General features: G+C 39.7%; 1 protein-coding gene across 1 annotated transcript; it reads right to left on the bottom strand.

Annotated features, from left to right (window-relative positions):
• Positions 1–576: 576 nt before the first annotated feature.
• On the bottom strand, positions 577–18,492 carry LOC106585130 (secreted frizzled-related protein 1-like). The gene is made up of 3 exons (XM_014170992.3): positions 17,734–18,492; positions 12,982–13,062; positions 577–1,242 (listed from the first exon to the last, which is right to left on the bottom strand). Exons 1-3 carry the CDS (start codon positions 18,257–18,259, stop codon positions 917–919), a joined length of 933 nt encoding a protein of 310 aa, XP_014026467.1. The 5' UTR covers positions 18,260–18,492; the 3' UTR covers positions 577–916.
• Between the last annotated feature and the right edge of the window lie 3,630 nt (positions 18,493–22,122).

The following is a 22,122-nucleotide window of genomic DNA, read 5'->3' as shown; positions in this document are numbered from 1 at the left end:
CAATCTAGAGGGATAGCAATTTAAGACTGCATTAACAAAAAATAAACAAAACTTTGGTCAAATATTATCTGACATCATATACAAATGCAAGGGATTTCATTATTCTACTATATACCGGAGCAACCACTCAAGAAACTGATTTGCATTTGAATTGAAGTACTGAACAATGCATACTGCATCATACAGAGTTTGCTATAAAGTACATTTCATACACTGTACCATTAGGCAAAAGTTATTTTGACTCAGACGATGCAGTTGATGTACTGGAATTGATTGGATTAACATATGTATATATTTTTTCAAGTCAAAGAAAATGTGAAACAAATGAGGCAACTGAAGAGAGGATGAAATTCTTAAAATCAACTGTAGTGCAGTCATTATTTTGATGAGACAATCCGGTGAAAACACACTATCATACTATTGTCAATAAGTTATTCAATGACCTTCTCTATGATGTGGCTTTTAAAGCTAAAATACAAGTAATTGTTGATTCTGTATGATCGATTCAATATGATCTAATTGTAAATTCTATGATCTACTAATACATGTTCAGAGCAATAGGAGCAAGTCCATCCATTTCAGCAGAACTCACTGAATTGTGGTCTTTTTACTGCACATTCAGGGAGTGTGTAACACAAATATCTACATACAAAAGTGGAAACGGTTTCAGTACAGGAGGAAGTGGGCGCAGTGTCATTTACTTTTTCAGATAACTGGAAACCCACCAGGTCTCAATGATAGCACTGCTCAACTGGAAAATGGACGACAGGAAATTCAAAGCAGGTCTGTAAATATACAAAGATATATATAGATATATAAACAAAAACAATAAAAAGCTAAACAAATGTGGGTTGTTTGGTTGTGCAAGTTCCTCTGTAACATGATGATGAGATGCTTCTGGAAAGGCTTGGTCGGATTATTTGAAGACATTCTCGAAAGCTGGACACTTGTGGGTCTTAAGTTTCTTGATGGCCTTTTTGAACTCTTTGCTGGACTTGTCCCACTTGTGGATGCCTGTCAGGAGGAACTGCTTGTCCACCTTGCGGCCCATGATCAGGTAGGTGTTGCCCAGGTTGTCCAGCTGCTGGCAGGGGCAGTCGGCTCCATTCTTCAGGTACAGAACCAGATTCTTTAGGTCTTTCTTCTTCAGGTGGCCCAGTTTCAACGGCTTCTTCCTTTTCTGCAGAATCACCTTGCGGTCCATTCCTTCCCGTATCACCTCCTTGATCTTGGTCTTGATAGCTACAATCAAATAGACATCAAAAGAAAGAAGGCGTTGTTAAAACATTAACATGTGTATCATTTTATATGTTACGATAAATGTTTAGCTTGTGGGCTAGCTCAGAATGTTGAATCATATCTGTGGTTAGCCTGAGGCACTTTTCCTTTTAGCCGTGTTAATATTTAATGTCAGAACAGAATGACAGTCATATAATCCCTGTGTATGCATTGTGCCAGAGCCAGGGACTCTGTGACAAGACACCAAGCCGAAAGGTTGGGTTGCAGAGCAGAGGGTATCATTGGTTAGATAGCTAGGCCCCAGACACCAAGGACCATTAAGGAAAGCAGCCTGGTCTCATAGACTAGACGTAACATAGTAAATGTAAATCCGGGCCAATCAAATTAGTGTGATATGTTATGTACGGGTACATAAGACAGATGGTTACTTAAGGCAAGAACCTCGGAATGGATGTGTAGGCGTATAACACAAACATCTAGCAACCCAAAGATTGTGAGTTTGAATCTCATTCTGGACAATTTTAGCAATTTTTCAACTACATGCTACTTTTTAGCTACTTTGCAACTCCTTAGGATGTTAGCTAACCCTTCCCCTAATCCTATAACAAGAACGTCTAGCAACCCAAAGGTTGTGAGTTCGAATCTTATTACGGACAATTTGAGCAACTTTTAAACTACTTACTACATTTTTAGCTACATTGTAACTACTTAGCATCTTAGCTAACCCTTCCCCTAACCCTAACCTTAACCCTTTTATCTAACCCTTACCCTAACCATAACCCATTTTGCTAACCTTTCCCTAACCTTAACCATTTAAGCTGACTCCTAACCTCAACCTTAACCCTAACCCATAGCATAGCTAACGTTAGCCAACCAGCTAACGTTAGCCACCTAGCTAGAATTAATAACATATCATACGATTTGAAAATTCGTAACATATCCCATCTCTATGGGAAACTGATCTGTCTACATTTCCTATTCTTTTCATTGGGCTCCCGAGTGGCACAGCGGTCTAAGGCACTGCATCTCTGTGCTAGAGGCATCACTACATACCCTAGTTTGATCCTGGGCTGTATCAAAACTGGCTGTGATCGGGAGTCCCATAAGCTGGCGCACAAGTGGCCTAGTGTGGTTATGGGAGGGTTTGGCCGGGGTAGGCCATCATTGTAAAATAAGAATTTGTTCTTAACTGACTTGCCAAGTAAAATAAATAAAAATACTTTCAATAGACAGGAATGTTCAAATTCCCCTGTGCCCCTCCAGATGTAACAGGAACTGGGGTTTTGTTCTCCTAAGTACCCTCTATCTAGCTCATTGGTTTTAGTGAAGGATCCCTACTCCCTGAGCTAGACTTGAGATATATTGAGGGAGATGAATGATCTTCAGGTAGATGTAAAATGCAACACATAGGGTTGAAAGATTATTCGAAATTTACCCCCAAATATTTTTGATCATTTTTTTATCATGGTTGGAAGATTCCAGATTTCCTGCTTATTACTTCTGACTCTAGCAATCTTCCAACCAGGTTTTCTGGAAGACCTGGACATTTTGGGAAAGCTGCTGGGATGTTGCAACACTAACCCTACCCTTATGTTCAATACCACTACTACCACATCAATATCACCACTGATTGTCACTGAAAGAAAGTAAAACATTTGATGCTATAGTACATTGTAACCTTGCCTTTCATCGTCTCTTGATATGTGGCCAAGTATTGCCACAATTTTACACCCACCAAATGTCTGAATAATAATCTTTTTTTTTTTTTATCTCTCCAAATCCCACACCGGGCCTCTGATTTCGCTTAATCTGTCTGATCTTTCACTAAACTCTATTTAACCTGCTAATCTCTTTGTTTCCTCCACCTCCCCTTCTGAAATTGTGCACGAGTCAACCCCATGGTGGTCCAAATCTCAGCATCTATTCATGTATCTCAAATGGCACCCTATTCCCTGTATAGTGCACTACTTTTAACCAGGGCACATAGAGTGACATTTGGGCTCCCGAGTGGCGCAGCAGTCTAAGGCACTGCATCTCAGTGCTAGAGGTGTCACTACAGACCCTGGTTCAATTCCAGGCTGTATCACAACTGGCTGTGATTGGGAGTCCCATACGGCGGTACACAATTGGCCCAGTGTTGTTAGGGTTTGGCATGGGGAGGCTGTCATTGTAAATAAGAATTTGTTCTTAACTAACTTGCCTAGTTAAATAACATAAATAAATAAAATGTAGACTCAGCCTCTATGGGTATTGGCCTACCTCTTCATCTCCCCACACAGTAAAGCAGGCTACTGCATGAGTGCAGGTGACTTCAGTACATGGTAATAAGGGGAATGTATGGCACATTGCTGTGATTCCACTCCATTGATCTATGGGCCGGATTAATAACCATCTGGTGATCTTTTAATACAGGGATTTGCTCCTGCACTTGGTAAACTGACTGCTGCTCGAGATGTGGTGCTGGCTGATCTGTCTTTGAAAATCTGATTAAAAAATAAGAACACTTAACGAAAACAACATACATTATTATCAGTGTAGCTTACAGATAGGGGTAAAGACTGGTGTAGGAAATATAGTCTACTGCTATATATCTGAACTCTAAATAGGCCCCTACTTAAAATGCACCATAATATGCACCATAACATGCATTCAATAGCTAATATAGACTACTATATCTGAACTCTACATGAACTATAGGTACCATGATTTAGGGTTCAACTATTGCCCCATCTATCTTCCCATTGCCAATTAAAGTGTTAGAAAAAGAACAGTCCCAGTGGTTTTTCCAGGTATTAACGGTGCACATGGTCGGGATTAGGACCTTTTATCCTCCATCTCTGGTCCATGAAAAGTCTCTGTGAGGAGGGCTTAGTGTTAAATGAAATCAAAATGAGCAGCTTTCATAATTAGCGAGTCATAAAAGATAAGGTCTAGCCCACCCCTGAAACCACTTTATCTGGATAAATCCAGTTTAAACTCTGTGCTGAACTTTCTTTGCACCTTGTGTTGCTTGTGTGCATATCTCCCTGGCCTGCCAAAGTGTACAGCACAGTGACTGACCAGGTAGGTTATGGTTTTAACTGTTCAGGGGAAAGGTTCAGTCATTGATCAGTAGTGCCTTCGGGGCAGTTTAACTAGAATTCATGTTACTATTTAATCTAATATTCTGGGCCCCTGTTTCGGTAAACTATTCACCCCAAACTATCATCTGACACGAGTGTTACAATCATTTCTCAAACATTCAAAGTTACCAGAGCGAAAATAGGAAACACTGCATAAACACTGCGCTTCATCTCTCATTCTATCTTCAACATTATCTCCATCTGTCGTTGGTCTCAGGTTTGGACAAATTGAAGCACTCAAACTCTCTCTATCAATCGGCAATGCTGTAAAGTTTGTGGGCATCTAGGCTGTAACCTTTCTCCCCGACCCTTGACCTGATTTCATCTTCTGGTTTAGAGAGGCTTTCAGACAGCTAAGATGGTGTCATAAACCCAGCAGGAGCGGGTAAGTTGGGCATGGGCCCATTCACAACCGTGGAATAACACAGCCCTCGGCCATTCACAACCATGGAACCTGTCTAGTCGGTGAACCAATGTCTACTTCCCAAATTACACTCTATTCCTTACATAGTTCACTACTTTTCACCTGGCTTGTACGGGCCCTGGTCAAAAGTAGGGCACTATATACGGAATAGGGTGCCATTTGGGACGCGCCCTATGTGATCAGTCTAGATCAGGGCCGGGGCTGCTGCACTTTCGTTTATTCCATTAGCATGGGGAGGAATGGATGGTGCAATTACCTATACCACCAGAGAGAAAGCCAGCTGTCAGAAGTAGGGCATGGTGGGTTTGAATTGAAGTGGTCTGGAGTTGTGTAACAAAGAGCTGTGGTAGTAAAAGTTTAAGTATGGAGATAAATCATGGTGGGAACAAAGTGTTGAGTGGGATGTACCATAAAACCATCAGCAGAGTAGACAGCACTGATGTTTAGAAATATATTCATCAGGATATCTTAGGAACAAGGGACTGGGAGGAGTTTAGCTAGCTGGATGGCTATCTCCAATTCTATTTGAAATATGTTATTTTCCTCATGGTTGATCATGATCACCCAACACATAATGTTTGGTTAACTGAACTGTGGATTTTGTTGTTTGTCTTTATATTCACTCTTTAATTGGACCGAAGCTAAAAATACAGTTCAGTTATTCAGAGATAAACAAAAACTTGGGTCACTGTGCATATGGTCAAGCAGACTTTCAAGAAACAACCCTTCTACTTAAAAACCAACACATTTCTCTTCCTCCATGTCTTTTACAAACACATGTATACTTCCTCTGCCAGATTGTCCTGTATCCAACCAAAAAGCATGAAAAGCTTTCGCCTTAAAATAATCCAACTTTATTTAGATAAACTCGCCTGAGAATGTCAAAATGTGATTGTGAGATTGGAAGGAAGCTATTATTCATGACTTCAAACAATGGCACACAATAGTAATAAGCCTCTCTTCCCTTTAGAAAAAAAAAATAAACTTTTGATTTCACCTAATTTGTTTATTATGTCATAAAGAGCACATGTTCAACTTCATTAAAAAAAAACATGTTTTCCCATCTCAAAAGGTTAAAAAAAACTATACATTGTACAACGCTCAAAGTGTAGGTCTTCGTCGTGTGCTTCCAATGAGTAGTATTATACGGCTCTACAGCGAATGGTTAGCTGTCTTATGGAGCGTTTGTAACGGCTCTCCAGCTGGTAATTAGTAGTTAAATCAGCCATGAATCCAGGGGGAAAGGGGGAAAGGAAGCTTGTTGTGTGCAACAGGGAGGGGCAATTGAATGTAAGATTCATAAAAAATATATATAATTGTACAGTTTTTCACCACAAAACACCAGAAAATGGCCAAAAAGAGTAGAACCAGCTCATCTGCTTTTACACTATGACTTTTATATGTTTCTTTTGCAATAAATATTTAAAAATGAATAATTTTACCATATTAAAATGAGAATTCAGGTCATGTGACAGCATAGCGCCGAGAAGTAGGGGTGCTGAGGGTGCTGCAGCACCTCCTGAAAAAAATGAATATTCACCCCTCACAAAGTAGTGCACTGGGCCTTTACTAGTCCTTTATTAGTGGACTGATATAGCTGTCTGTAGTACGGGCAAAAATGAAAAGCTGAAATGTCTTGAGTCAATAAGTATTCAACCCCTTTGTTATGGCAAAGCTAAATAAGTTCAGGAGTACAAAGTTGCTTAACAAGTCACATAATAAGTTAAATGGACTCACTCTGTGTGCAATAATAGTGTTTAACATGATTTTTTTTTATGACTACCTCATCTCTGTATCCCACGCATACAATTATCTGTAAGGTCCCTCAGTCGAGCAGTTCATTTCAAATACAGATTCAACCACAAAGACAAACTCAGACATTGAATATCCCTTTTGGCATGGTGCAGTTATTAATTACACTTTGAATGGTGTATCAATACAGCCGGTCACTACAGAAATACAGGTGTCCTTCCTAACTCAGTTGCCGGAGAGGAAGAAAACTAATGGCGACTTTAAAACAGTTACATAGTTTAATGGCTTGATAGCAGAAAACTGAGGATGGATCAACTACATTGTAGTTACTCCACAATACTAACTTAATTAACAGAGTGAAAAGAAGGAAGTCTGTACATAATAAAAAATATTCCAAAACTTGCACCCTGTTTGCACCAAAGCACTAAAGTAATATTGCAAAACATCAGGCAAAGCAATTCACTTTGTGTCCTGAATACAAAGGTGTTATGTTTGGGGCAAACCCAATACAACACATTACTGAGTTCTACTCTCCATACTTTCAAGCATAGTGGTGGCTGCATCATGTTATGGGTATGCTTCTAATCGTTAAGGACTGGGGAGTTTTTCAGGATAAAATAGAAATGAAATGGAGCTATGCACAGGCAAAATCCCAGAGCAAAACCTGGTTCAGTCTGCTTTCCACCAGACACTAGGAGATGAATTCACATTTCATCAGGACAATAACCTAAAACACAAGGCCAAATCTACACTGGTGTTGCTTACTAAGAAGACAGTGAATATTCCTTAGTTGCCGAGTTACAGTTTTGACTTAAATCTACTTGAAAATCTCTGGCAAGACCTGAAAATGGTTGTCTAGCAATGATCAACAACCAACTTGACAGAGCTTGAAGAATTGTGAAAATAATAATGGGCAAATGTTGCACAATCCAGGTGTGGAAAGCTCTTAAGAGATTTACCCAGAAAGACTCACAGCTGTAATTGCAGCCAAAGGTGCTTCTACAAAGTCTTGATTTGGGTGTGAATACTAATGTAAATGAGATATTTCTGTATTTCATTTTCAATATATTTTCTAAAATGCCTAAAAGCATGTTTTCACTTATGGGGTATTGTGTGTAGATATGTTAGCCAAAAAAATATTTGATCTGTTTTGAATTCAAGCTGTAACACAACAAAATGTGGAATAAGTCAAGGGGTATGAATACTTTCTGAAAGCACTGTATATGTATTTTTTTTCATATAGGTTTCACACTGGATTCTGTTAACATGGGTTCTGTTAAATGAGAACAGACCTTTCGCAATGAGATCTTTCCAGGAACTGAGCATTTTAGTGAGAAAAAAATGCTCATTCTGTGCCAGCAGAGGCAAATTTCTGACATGATTAGTCTACGCAGATTAATAAAACTGACTTCTATGTAAATCACAGATTCCTCCAGCTAACTGCCCTGACTGAGGTAGCCTTTCAACTACACAGTCTGAAGTTAGGCCTGGTATAGGTGAATTTTGACTAAGATTATGCCATTGCCGCTACAGTTAAACTGTACATGTAAATGTATGTCTATATACCCATGTGAATATTAGTGATAAAAAGTACATTCAGCATCTCTTGCTTGCAAAGCAGGCAGGATATTGCATAGTGAAAGTCTAGAGTAGTGCTCTTAACTTATCAATCTACATCTATTATAAGCTATCCCTATCCCTTTTGGTCTGACCAAAAGTGCTGTGATGAAAGCATAATAATAGATTGGCTCATGAGTCACGTGACCAGATGCTTTGTTGAGGTAAAAATTGATCTTTATAAAATCATGTCATAATTGCTTCACATTTCACCCATTTCGCTCTCCTCTCACAACATTAATGACAGATCTTTCACACCATATAATAGTTGTTTTCGAGTCAAGCCCATCCTTGCATGAGTTTTAGGACAAAATAAGAGAAACCTTTCAGACAAATATTGATTCACATTTTTGCCCCACTACAATCTAAAATAATACAATGTGCTCAACAGTACTGCTTCATAAAAAAAACATAACCAAATGTTAGTCCCGCAGTTGTGTGTCAAGCTAAAAGCATAGGTTATGCTTCAGTTATTGATTAACCTGTGGCAGCCATTTTAGAAACCTCTTCTCTCATTTCTTTAGCCAATTAGAACATCTAGCATAAACATTTCTTGTTTACATGTTGCCCAACTGGTACAGCAAAGCAAACCCACCACTATAGCCCATGGCATTGCCACACAGCAAGCAGAGCAGCCCCTGGTCTATCCCAAATGGCACTCTAGTCCCTACATAGTGAACTACTTTTGACCAGAACCATATGAACCCTGGTCAAAAATAGTGCACTATATAGGGAATAGGGAGTAATTTTGGACACATCCCTTTTTTCTCATGGGAGTTGGGACTCTCCCTTTGTGGGCCACTCCTGCAGTGATTGGGTCTAATGGATGCAATAAAAGTCTAATTTAACAGTCATTGTCAGAGGCCATGCTCGCCTGCCTGGATAAACTCAGACGTCAAGCGTTAAAGACATTATGACAAGCAATCAAAACAACATCTGTCTTAATCAGAGATGAAACAGACCAACGTGCCACTTTCGTTTGGCAAACCAGGGACAAGTTTCTGAGAACAGAAAAGTGAGGCCCATCATTACAGTGTAAGAATGGGACAATTCATTTAAAATGCTGCACATAGCTTTGTGCATTAGCTTTCCCTGAGAACAACTCTGAAAGAAGATGTGCAGAAAGTCCGTCTTCCCAAGGTCTGGTGGTTGGAATGGATTTGGAAACCAACAAAAACTTGGAGGCCAATTTAAAATAAGGCACAGCATCACGTAAACGTGTGCACATTCTCACTGCATACAATCACTGCCTCAAGGTGTGTTGAATTGACAGTGTCCCTGCATGCGAGAAACTATCAATGCATTTTAATTGCATAGAAAAACAAAACATTCTAAATTTTTGCTACACTGCATTGGCACACTGTGGATGGGATGGGCTGTCAAGCAGCCAGACAAGCAGAAAGACATTCCCATACATGTGACATCAGTCCCCTGTGACAGAGACTGAGATTTGGACCAATAGGAATTAAGCTTTAACTTGCAACCCTGCTGACACCTCCAGAAGGTCAGACAGCAGAACAAACATCCCAATTTACAGCTTTAAATACCTCCTAAATAAAGACTTTAGGGCTCCAATTCATTAGTTACAGAATATTAGCATTTAAAAGAGAAACTCCCAAGCTCTGTTTTTCTAGCGGATTAAGGCAGTAACTTTTTCCAGTCTATATGTAACTTTGTGAGAAACAAACATATGGCCAAGAAAACAAGGTCAATTAATAGTAGTAACCCCCAAGAGGACATTTTTCTCAAGATGGTTCACATTAGTTTACTTGGTGGTCAGTTGGTAGATCAATCCATTATGTCTGAAGGAATGATCCCCAGGAGTATACAAAGTGTAAATCTTTTCAATTTCACATACTAATCCCAGCATTGTTATACTCAGAAAGAACAATTACCCTGAGTACTGTCAGATTGTAGACATGGTGAAATGTTGGTCAAAGCTATATAAATTCTCTGATAATGAAAGACATATCTCTTTTTTCGACCATGATGTGTGACTGACCAAGGAGTTTATTTAAAATAATGTATCATCGAACAAGCATAAAATTGTGCAAATCTATGGAACATGAAACAGTTCTTTACTGAAAATATGCTTGAACAATGTGTTTATGGTCATATACTATACACAATATATCCAAAGGTATCATGCCCATAGGGAAATAGGGGCACATGCCGCCCCCCCTAGATTTGCCCTATTTAAAAAAATTCTAATATAAGGAAAGTATTCACACCACTTGACTTTTTCGATATTTTGTTAAGTTACAGCCTTATTCTCAAATGTATTGTATTGTATTTTTCCTCATCAATCTATGCACAATACCCCATAATGACAAAGCAAAAACTGGTTTTTAGAAATGTTTGCAAATGTATTAAAAATGAAATATCACATTTACATAAGTATTCAGACCCTTTACTCAGTACTTTGTTGAAGCACATTTGACAGCGTTTACAGCCACGAGTCTTCTTGGGTAGGACGCTACACGCTTGGCACACCTGTATTTGGGGAGTTTCTCCCATTCTTCTCTGCAGATCCTATCAAGCTCTGTCAGGTTGGATGGGGAGCACTGCTGCACAGCTATTTTCAGGTCTCTCCAGAGATGTTCGATCGGGTTCATGTCCGGGCTCTGGCTGAGCCCCTCAAGGACATTCAGAGTCTTTTCTCGAAGCCACTGGAGCAGGTTTTCATCAAGGATCTCTCTGTACTTTGTTCTGTTCATCTTTGCCTCAATCCTGACTAGTCTCCCAGTCCCTGCCGATGAAAAAAAACACCTCCACAGCATCATGCTGCCACCACCATGCTTCACCTTAGGGATGATACGAGGTTTCCTCCAGATGTGACGCTTGGCATTCTGGCCAAAGAGTTCAATCTTGGTTTCATCAGACCAGAGAATCTTGTTTCTCATGGTCTGAGAGTCTTTAGGTGCCTTTTGGTAAACTCCAAGCAGGCTATCATGTGCCTTTTACTGAAGAGTGGATTCCGTCTGGCCACTCTATCATAAAGGCCTGCTTGGTGGGGTGCTGCAGAGATGGTTGTCCTTCTGGAAGGTTTTCCCATCTCCACAGAGGAACTCTGTCAGATTGACCATCGGGTTCTTGGTCACCTCCCTGACCAAGGTCCTTCTTCCCTGATTGCTCAGTTTGGTCGATCGGCCAGCTCTAGGAAGAGTCTTTGGGGTTCCAATCTTCTTCCATTTAAGAACGATGGAGGCCACTGTGTTGTTGGGGACCTTCAATAGTGCAAAAATATTTTGGTACCCTTCCCCAGATCTGTGCCTTGACACAATACTGTCTCGGAGCTCTACGTACAATTCCTTCGACCTCTTGGCTTGGTTTTTTGCTCTAACATGACCTGTCAACTGTGGGACCTTTAAATAGACAGGTGTGTGCCTTTCCAAATCATGTCAAATCAATTGAATTTTCCACAGGTGGACACCAATCAAGTTGTAGAAACATCTCAAGGATGATCAATGGAAACAGGATGCACCTGAGCTCAATTTCGAGTCTGAATACTTATGTAAATAAGGTATTTCGGTTTTTATTTTTTAAATATTTGCAAAAATGTCTAGAAACCTGTTTTCACTTTGCCATTATGGGGTATTGTGTGTAGATTGCTGAGGAATGTTTTTATTTAATCCATTTTAGAATAAGGCTGTAACATAACAAAATGTGGAAAAAGTCAAGGGGTCTGAATACTTTCCGAAGGCACTGTATATATATATATTTGTTTCTCTGTAATACTACTAGTCACCTAGCAATTTCATGAAGTTGGTTTTAGCTAGTGCAGATAGGTTCCCAATCTCCCAACCTCATTACCTCATAATTAGCTACCAAGAAGCCATTTCAGGCTATCAAGTTAGATTTGCTAGCTTGTCTAACTATATTAGCTGGCATGATTGCTGCCAAGGTTGTTAATAACTAAAGCAATAACTAAATGTACTGAATAAGATTCACATTCCTTTCAATCTTTTACCCACATTTTTTCAGTTATGCAGAGAAGAATATTTAGTTCATAAAAAAAAGAACAACTAGTCAGGAGGATACAGACAGCTCAAGAGGTATGCGTAGATATGTAGAAACATGTATATATTTTTGACATAGAAGTATGCATAATAATTATGGATCTAGATTGCACTTTGTAAATACACAGTCAGTTTGAACTAAATCCATGATCCTCTAAACTAACCATGATAATTATTGTGGGACTGACCCATTTTTATTATTTTCTAACTGTTAATCTACAGTAATTCGCTTTTCTTCTCAGAGGCTTTTTGTTTCCAATAGACTTATAAACCCCACTAAAGACCACACTTTTAAGATCATACAAAGAGATGACTGTGCGGTGCTATGGTCTCTATGGAACATCATCTATAGCTGGGACAAAGCACCAAGCTCATTACTGTAGCCAGCATGGCAAGAGTTAGGGAATGCATGTACCTAAGAAATCCTATTGGCAAGAGTGTCACTTTAACTTTTCGAAGCTTGCTCTTGTAAAGATCTTACAATGTACGTTGAGGGGCTGCAGACCAAAGGTGGGAGGGAGGGCTCATTAGATCTGGGGCAAATTCCAGAGCTATAGGTATAGACATACTTTAGTTCTCCATTGTATGTGGTTCCATTTGTATAGGCTTCTATGCCATGGAGAGTGCAACCTCTTGTGTTGGCGAACACGATCCATAGGTATAGTAGCCCATAGGAAAACTTGTCATGGCAAAACATGCTGTGTGTGAGTGTGTGTGTGCGTGTGTGTATGTCTCTTCTTCTGTATTTTTAGGAAATGCTTAACAAACGGAATGAAAAATGGTAGTGTTAGGGTTAGGAGACTCTTACCAAACTCGCTGGCACACATGTGCTCTAGAATGATGTCTGTTTTCATTTCGTTGTCACATGGGGGACAGATGGGGGTGTAACCTGTGGAAGGGAGGGAGGAGAGAGTATTTTCAGAGGGCGGGACATGTAGCGCTGTCACAATAATCAACCAAGTAACAGCCATGAACAAATGGAACAAGAGTAGGGTTGCAAAATTCCTGTAACTTTCCAAAAACTCCAAGAAATCCTGTGAAGATACCCTAAATCAGAAGGGAATAAGCAAGAAATCTGGTATCCACCAACCAGAATTTCTGGAATAACTGTGAATTTGGGGAAAGTTAGTGGAATTTTTTCAACCCTAAACCAGTGAAACTTTGTTTCTTTCCCTAAAATCACCATTCAATCTGAAGGGAACAACAGCTGCCAGTAACTGAATCCCTAACAGACTGTAGCATTGTTCACACCTCTATTTGCCTCGACATCAGCTCGTTTCCCATGGTAGTAACACTTTTGATCTTTTACCACCTATCTCCCTGCCTGTGCTTCAAATCCCTCTTGCAGATGAAATCTTATGTGAACACCTCCAGTATGTGAAGATGACACCTGACATTGTGGTCAGAGGTGCTGAGTACACTCTGTTGTCAGTTGCTCTGGTGTTTTTCCTCTCAAACTTATTCATCCAAACTCCAATGACGTTTGTTCTTGTTTGACAGTAAAACTCTTAAATGACCGACCTGACCTCAGTTGGAATGTCCTGTGCTTTTATAGCAGGTCATAACTATGGCCTCCAGGACACAATGCATGCTCGTTATTGGCTAGATTTATGAAATGATAGGGGATATCAGTCGTCTTCTCAATATCCAAGACTGACTATCATTCCATTGTAATTTGGAGGTTAGTTTTGATCTCTTCGGAGGTCTGTTTTACTGTAAGTTATCAGTAAGCATGTGGAAATGCGTGTGTGTACACACATGCACACACATGAACTGTTATATGTACCTGAGACTTTTATAGAAGGTACATTACTGACTGTGAAGACAGAGAGATGACTGACTGAAACTGGAAACTCTTCCACTCAGGCTTTCATATACACGTATTTTTAGTTACAGGAGCCAAGTTCCATATGAACATTTTAGAATGTTTTGACATTATGAATAAAAATAAGGAACGGTTCTAACTGCGTAGTGGCCAACAATGGACAGAAATGCCTTTTTTGTTTTTGCTATATAGGGTTTTTGTCAAGTGACATTCATGAATATTTAATGAAAATGATATTTATTCAATAATTAAATAACTGTTATGTTCTTTCTTAAACAGCTTAGCAAAGCTTGGCTTTAAACCCCAAAACAACACTTGAAGTACTGTGAGGTTTACCATCTGTAAAATATAAATACATATTTACACACACTTATCCTGTTCTTTTGTGATTGCCAGTTGGCCATTGCGTGTGTTTGACAAACGCTTACGAAAGTTACACCCAGGTGCAAAGCACTTGTGAAAATAAGCACTGTTTACAGAGTCAAAGAGGCTATATTTCAATTTCACATTTGTTTCTACTCTAAATCTATTGTCACTAGCTTCATACTTGTTTAGCAGTCAGCAGTGGAGAGGATCTTTAAATAACTTACATCAAAATACATGACCTTCTAACCTAATTTTGATTTTATGTTTTATTCATTCAAATGCATTTCTCTCTCTCCCCCCCCCCCCCCATTTCACATTAAACTGAACAGTGATTCGTACATCACTAAAAAGCACATATTCTCCCGGGGTTTTTAAGTTCCTGTCAGTCAACAGTGATGAAGATGCAGAACAACACAGACATTAACGGCCCTGTAATGAGAAGAGTGGGGTTAAAACAAGACCGACTCTGTGGCCTGCTGGGCTTCTGACTGGGCAAACACTTTCTGATTTATTTATCGCAAGTGCCGACCCATATCACAACAGGTGACCTCTGGAGACTGTCTGTGTTCCAAATGGCACTCTATTCCCTATGTAGTGCACTACTTTTGACTAGAGGCCTATGGGTCCTAGTCAAAAGTAGTACACTACATAGGGAATAGGGTGCCATTTGGGGCACACCTGTGGATCTCTGTGTGGTCCCAGAGCTCCAAGAGGAGCCTTTTCTCAGGCTGCTGGGCTCCTGCCCACACACACCACCATGTTGGCCCCCCTCGGCCCAACACATCCCAGTTACAGAGGGACTACCTCAGATATACAGTAAGTGCTGTGTAACTGCAGCACCACAGAGCGATAAAGACCTCTTCATCGGGTGCTGGACTGGAAAGTCACCAGTCACCATATCAGTTCGCTGTAAGACCGAGCTATTCATGTTCAGAATATAGCAAATGTTTTAGCACTAAGCTAACATTGTTTTGCAGCCTGCATATACAACGCAGAAATGTAAGGAGGTTGATGATGGAAAGTCCTTTTTAATTTATGAGAAATCTGCATGAGGTGGCTGTACTTCCCCTTCTGGGACACCTCTAGAAAAGAGCAGAGCAGCCTTTCCAACTCGCTCCAAGAGAGATTCTACTCGTTCCTGCCAGGGACACTGACATGGCAATAAAATATTACAACCCATGACAGAAACAAGAATTTTAGACAAAACTTGTCCTTTGATTGTGAAAGGCTGCAGCATTTACACTGAACAAAAATATAAACACAACATGTAAAGTCTCATGTTTCAATATGTTTTTTTGTATACAAACATGTCTGACTTATTGTTAGCCCCAAGCTGTTACAGATGTAGGATCTTAATTTGAGCCAGTTTGCTACAGCAAGAAAATTATCCTGAAGAAACAGGTAATGTAAATTATTATGTGGATTATAATGACTGGACATTTTTTGTAGGGGTTGATACGTTTTTCGTTAGGGCAAATCAAGTCTAACATTTTAAAGTGGAAATTACAAACTTTAGAAACCTTTTAAAACCTTGAATACACTACAAGTTAGCGTTTTCTGTACAGGAAAATTCTCAGCAACAACATAGTGATCAAATTAAGATCCTACATCTGTAGGTAGTTCTAGGCCTTCTGAACATAACTCTGTCCAGAAACTGTGGTTGCATCCCAAATGGTGTCATATTTCCTGTATAGTGCACTACTTTTAACCAGAGCCCTATGGGTCCTGGTGAAAATTAGTGCACTAGGAAATAGGGTTGGGACGCAATCCCAGTGAGATTATGGCAGTCTCGAGCCAAGTATCCCTGCAGGCAGATAGGCATCAAGGACCTGATGTCTGTGGGAGTTCACTGTAGCCTTGAAACACAGTTTATTACATTAGCAGAATTGATAGTCTGTTTTTTTTTTCTCTCCTCATCATTGTCCCTCTGGTATTTACGTGTTCATAATTCATATACGTTTGTATCTGCTATTCAAATTAAACTATACATGTTGTTTCTGTCTGGTGAGTTGACTTTTTGGGGGGGTTCAAAGGAAGAGGCCAGTAGTTAAGACGTCAATATAAAATGGTCTTTAATGGAGGTATTAGTTCTGTGGCTGGACTGCCTCCCAGTTCATAAATTTCACCTTGAAATAAATTGCTACCATCTGTTAAAGGAGTATTAGGCTACAATATTAATTACAACATCACTTCTCTTTGTCAATAGCAAGCAACTTAACATTTGCTACAAAGAGAGGTTCTCTCTTGGTAAAGACAGCGTAGTCTTGTTAGTGCTCTGAAATAGCAAAACCTTTATTTAGTTATCTCGCTCTTACATTTTTTTTCTCGATAATCTAATCTAGAGGTAATCTAAGCAGTCATGGGAAAAATTACCCCAAAAGGTTGGGAATGGTTCATTTGCATCAGGTTTGACATCAACAAACCCCTGAAACAACATTCTGCCGCCTGAAGAACTGCATGGGTGTCGATTGTCACACTATTTCAAAGTAGTGACTGTTTGTTATCTCAGTCAAGTACTGCAGCTCTATTGAGCTGCCCTATAGGATACTATGTTGAGCCTGCCCTATAGCATACTATTTTGAGCCTGCTCCATAGGATATTGTTGAGCCTGCCCTATAGGACACTATGTTGAGTCTGCCCTATAGGATACTATGTTGAGTCTGTCCTATAGGATACTATGTTGAGTCTGTCCTATAGGATACTATGTTGAGCCTGCTCCTATAGGATACTATGTTGAGCCTGCCCTATAGGATACTATGTTGAGCCTGCCCTATAGGATACTATGTTGAGCCTGCCCTATAGGATACTATGTTGAGCCTGCCCTATAGGATACTATGTTGAGCCTGCCCTATAGGATACTATGTTGAGCATGCCCTATAGGATACTATGTTGAGCCAGCCCTATAGGATACTATTTTGAGCCTGCTCCATAGGATACTGTTGAGCCTGCCCTATAAGATACTATGCTGTGCTTCACATTGCTTTTGTATTCCACAATACATGGTAAAAAAAATATACAGATATTTGATCATGATTATTATAGATTATCATGCTTTATCCACAAAATGCATCACATTTTTATAAATTGTAATAAAAACTGCTTCCAAGTGAAGAACATAATGTACATTCAACAATACAGATTACAAACTCCTAGCCAACACCTCAGCTTTTTACATATTATGCCAAGCAATGTGTCAGTTTCAGATCTGGTACCAGACTAGCACATGGAAACATGACTGGCACTTGGTGACATGGGATTCTATATGTAATTATATATATAATTATATGATTATATGATGGCAGGCATGCTGCCTGCTGGTTGGTAGGTAGGTAGGTAGGTAGGTAGGTAGGTAGGTAGGTATAGCCTTACCTGTGGGTTTTGTGGCTTCAGTGGCGTTGGGTGCAGTCATGGCAATGCAGACTTCGTCCTGAGGAAACTTGTCGCAGGTGAGCATCTCAGGCCAGGGGAAGCCGAACGACTCCATGATAGGGGTGCAGCCGTCCCGTACAGCCTCACACAGCCAACGGCAGGGGTATATGGGGCGCTCCAGGCACACTGGGGCAAACAGGGAGCAGAGGAACACCTGGGTACCCGGGTGGCAGCTCTTATGCACCAGGGGCACCCAGCTGCCCGCCTGCTGCTTTACCTCAGCCATAGTCTCATGCTCCAGTAGGTTAGGCAGCAGCATCTGGTTGTAGCCCACATTGTGACACAGCCTCAGGTCCTCTGGGATATCCACACACTGAGGAGGCTTGCCATAGCTGCGGCCACCATTGTACATGTCCGATTTCCAGCTCAGGTATTCATACTCAGACGCTTTGCTCATAGACACCAGTGCCATGGTCAAAGCCAGAGGGATGATTCTCCAACAGCACAATGGTGCAATGGACCTCATTGTTCACAACAGAGGAGAGTCTGCTGAATAAAAGTAAGATGCAGCTCACAATGGAGCTTTGACTGTAGAATAGAACAGACCTGTTCAAGAGAAAAATAAAATGGAGAAAAGCTCAAAGAGTCCAGTTGATAAATGCTCTCTGAGTAGAAAGTTTCAGGTTTCAGTGTAACTCCACTCCTGCCTCCTCTTGTTGCAGCCCCGCTGTTCTGTTCCCTTCTGCTGCTACTGACTCACACAAGCGCCTGCAAAGATAACTGTCTAGAGTAGCGCAGCTTGGAAACAAGAAGAGATTGTGAAGTGCGCGTCGGCCAATCGGAAAGCGTCTGCGCCTTTTGGCACTCACACGTCAATCAATGTGCTCAATTACTCACTGCGTAAAACACGGCTTAACGTTCCCTACCCCCTTCATTAGCCTTTATTTTCCTTTGTCAAAACAAACAAGTTGCCTTCACACCAAACAAAAAAATAATTAAATGGTTGAAATAATTTAGTGCTTGGTCAAACGGCAGTTCGCAATCACTTGACAGCTATCATGCACAGTACATTTGTGGATAATTTTGACAGTTATTTGGAGAATTGTAGATCATTTCTATTTGACAACAAACACTATTTAGTTACAGCGTCAATATGCGGAAATACAGTATGCGCAGCTCAGTAAATATATTAAATAAGTCGAAAAACGTTCAAAAGTTTTAGGTCAAAGTTTTAACTAGTCGAAATATAGCCAATCTGAAAACAAAATTAATTCAGACCAATAGTGTTGAATATTGATTTTAACCTATATAACGTCACACATTCTAAATGTAAATTCATTTGATGTGAAGAATGGACAATTGCTCAATTAAATATTAATTCAGTTTACTTAGATCTAATTAGATCTTGTTATAGTAAATATGTTTATCTGCATGTTAGTCCACTTTTTTTTACAGCTTTCCAGGTTTGATATGACTAAGACAAGACCTGTTTAATCTACCAATTTCAAATGTGCATTAATTTGCATGCCATTGTCTTGTTAATGACAAAAGCCAATTAAACACTCATGATTAGAAAATAAAGTAGCACTTCACACATAACAATGACCCCCTGGTCCTGCTGGTCCCAGTAAACAAGACTTAGCCTAGATCTTTCCTTTGTGCAGGAATAGTGTGAGCTTTAAAAAAAGAATAATATCCTAAAATAAATGCAACTAGATTTTAAATCACAGAGGCCATGGTCTTCATTGCCACAGAATATGTTGCATTATAAAATAAGGGGAAAATGCTATACCATTTTGCTAAATATACATTTTGAGAACTTGATTTAATATACGTTGTTTTACAGTCATACTATGTAAACAGGCCTTTAAAAAATGATTCCTGGAGAATTGTTTTCTTTTTTTGCAATGTGAACAACATATTGTTTAGCTAATCTACGCCATGTAGGCTACTGTATCACCCAGTGAAGGCTGAATGGTTTGTAATTGGAATTGAACTACAATTACAGCCACATTTAGTTACTTTTAGGTCAGGTTTTACGTTTTTCATTGATAATACAATAGCGATTTCCAGGATCATCGTAGAACGGTCAATGCCCTTGCCATATGATCTTATATGATGAGAAAGTTTACCAAAGTATTTTAGATATGATTAATTTCCAATAAACTGTGATGTCTTAACCTGTTATGGACAGGTTAATAAGGATTATGCCGACACTGTGTCTGTCTGGCAGTGTTGCTACATAGACAGATTTATAAGGTGAAGGCACCTAACTACAGTTTGCACATAGTAGGGGTTGCTAAAACAAAGTCCAGGTATTTAAGACTGGGTGGAGGTGGAGGGGAGGGATTTTTTCCCCCTTCTCTCCACTCCAGACATGGCTTCACTCAGAAGAATGAGAGAACTGAACTCCCTGGCTGCAGTCCATAATGGCACCCTATTCCCTATATATAGTCCATTACCTATGACTAGTGCCCATAGGGCTCTGTTCAAAAGAAATGCACTATGTAGGGAATAGGGTGCCATTTGGGACAGTCTCCTGTCTGTCAAGAGTGATGTGTCTGACTGTATCGACAGAAGCTGAAAACATTCTGAGACTGGTCTGTTCCACATACATGGAGCCAGGTAGCAGCAACCGAAAACCAGCTCAGAGTACAGCCAAGACTAGACATGCAAAAATTGCTATACACCAATATAAGCTTATGTGACGTTAAATGAGTTTGGACATTTTCTAATGATACCATGTTGAGTCTAAACAGACTTACATCAAATTGAAGTACAGGCAGGTTTGATGTTATGTAACTTTATTGTAGTTTATGTGAATTTATCATGTGTGAAAAGGTTGGCTTTCTAATTCCTTTTGATTATAGAATTAGGCAATACATCTGTGAAGTGGCTTGCAAGGTGTATGAGAAAGCAAGTCTTACAGAACACCAAAATCCTTTACAATGTAAATATGCTGGTTTTAACAGAAAATAAAATAATAAAATACATTCAAATTGGATAATAGGCCTTCCTCCAGTGGAAGTCATTGGCATCAACACATTGCTAAGCTGTGTGGCTCAGTTGGTAGAGCATGGTGTTTGCAATGCCAGGGTTGTGGGTTCGATTCCCACGGGGGACTAGTGCGGAGAAGAAAAAAAAAATGAAATGTATGCATTCACTACTGTAAGTCGCTCTGGATAAGAGTGTCTGCTAAATGACTAAAATGTAAAATGTAAGCTAGATAGATAGATAGATAGATAGATAGATAGATAGATAGATAGATAGATAGATAGATATGGACTGACTCATGTTCATGTTCCATGAACTTCAAAACAAGGAGCACTTTGATTGGGGTTGCACATGTTTTAACAATAGAGAGACTAAATATTTGGACTTTCAGGGCCCAAGAAAAAGAGTCTTCCATGGGTCTTTAAAAACAATCCATCTCAATTCAACAGTGTTTAAATACATAATCTCACATACATGTACATGTATCCCCATGAAAGGGCATTTGGTAGAGCAGAGCCAACATGTATGTTGCTGAACATCTGTCATCAGTGACTGCTAACTAAACACTGGATCTCCTCTAGGCCATAACATCTTAGTAAGTGTATATGCATGAAAAATGATCAGGTTGAAAAACCTCTCCTATGTTCAAGGGGAAAGGAAAAAGCCTATCTTTAATAAATATTTGTTTTTAGAAATAACAACCATAGCTGCTTTTTGTCAGGTAGCACTTAACGCTGGGGGAGTATAGCCTGCTAGTCATGTTCTACTTTAGAGAGTCAAGCGGTGCCTTTGTCACAGTTGACAGCCTTTGTGTGTTCTGGCCATGTGCATTGAGAAGAGTCTGAGATAGTTAAGGTAATGTCACTGCATAATAGCTGCATCGTGGGTGATTGACTTATCACAAGTGTGTGGGGGGGGGGGGGGGGGGGGGCACAACCCCTCAATAAGATTCTTTGCATGACATTAGAATAAACAAAGTTCAACAGCTGGAGTTCTATTCTGATGGTCCATTAGTTTTAAAGTAAGGCTATTGTAGGAGTAATGATGAAGATCCTTATCAAATTATGCGCATCTTCTCGCTAAGAGCACAAAACAATTTATTCTTACGGCAAACATGATTGACACATGTTGTCAATAGGAAGTTGGCCCATTGTGAAAGGTCAATTAGGGGGTAAAATGCAGATTTCCCACCCCCCACTAAAGCTTCATTGGATGAGGGAGAAAGATAAATATATCCTTTTGCTTGATAAAAGTAAAGGAACTGATACAGTTATCAGAACCCTATCAAAATATGCATTGTAGAGAAACTGTTGTCATTTAAAAAATATATATGTTTTTGCAGTAGTAGAAGAATACTGAAAACCCCATAAAAGGTCTTTGTATTTCCATTCTGAT

Source organism: Salmo salar, chromosome 24, assembly GCF_965601325.2.
Source record: "Salmo salar chromosome 24, fSalSal1, whole genome shotgun sequence".
Lineage (NCBI taxonomy): Eukaryota > Metazoa > Chordata > Actinopteri > Salmoniformes > Salmonidae > Salmo > Salmo salar.
The sequence above is the reverse complement of the archived record's forward strand: the minus strand, read 5'-3'. Positions and strand labels throughout refer to the sequence as shown.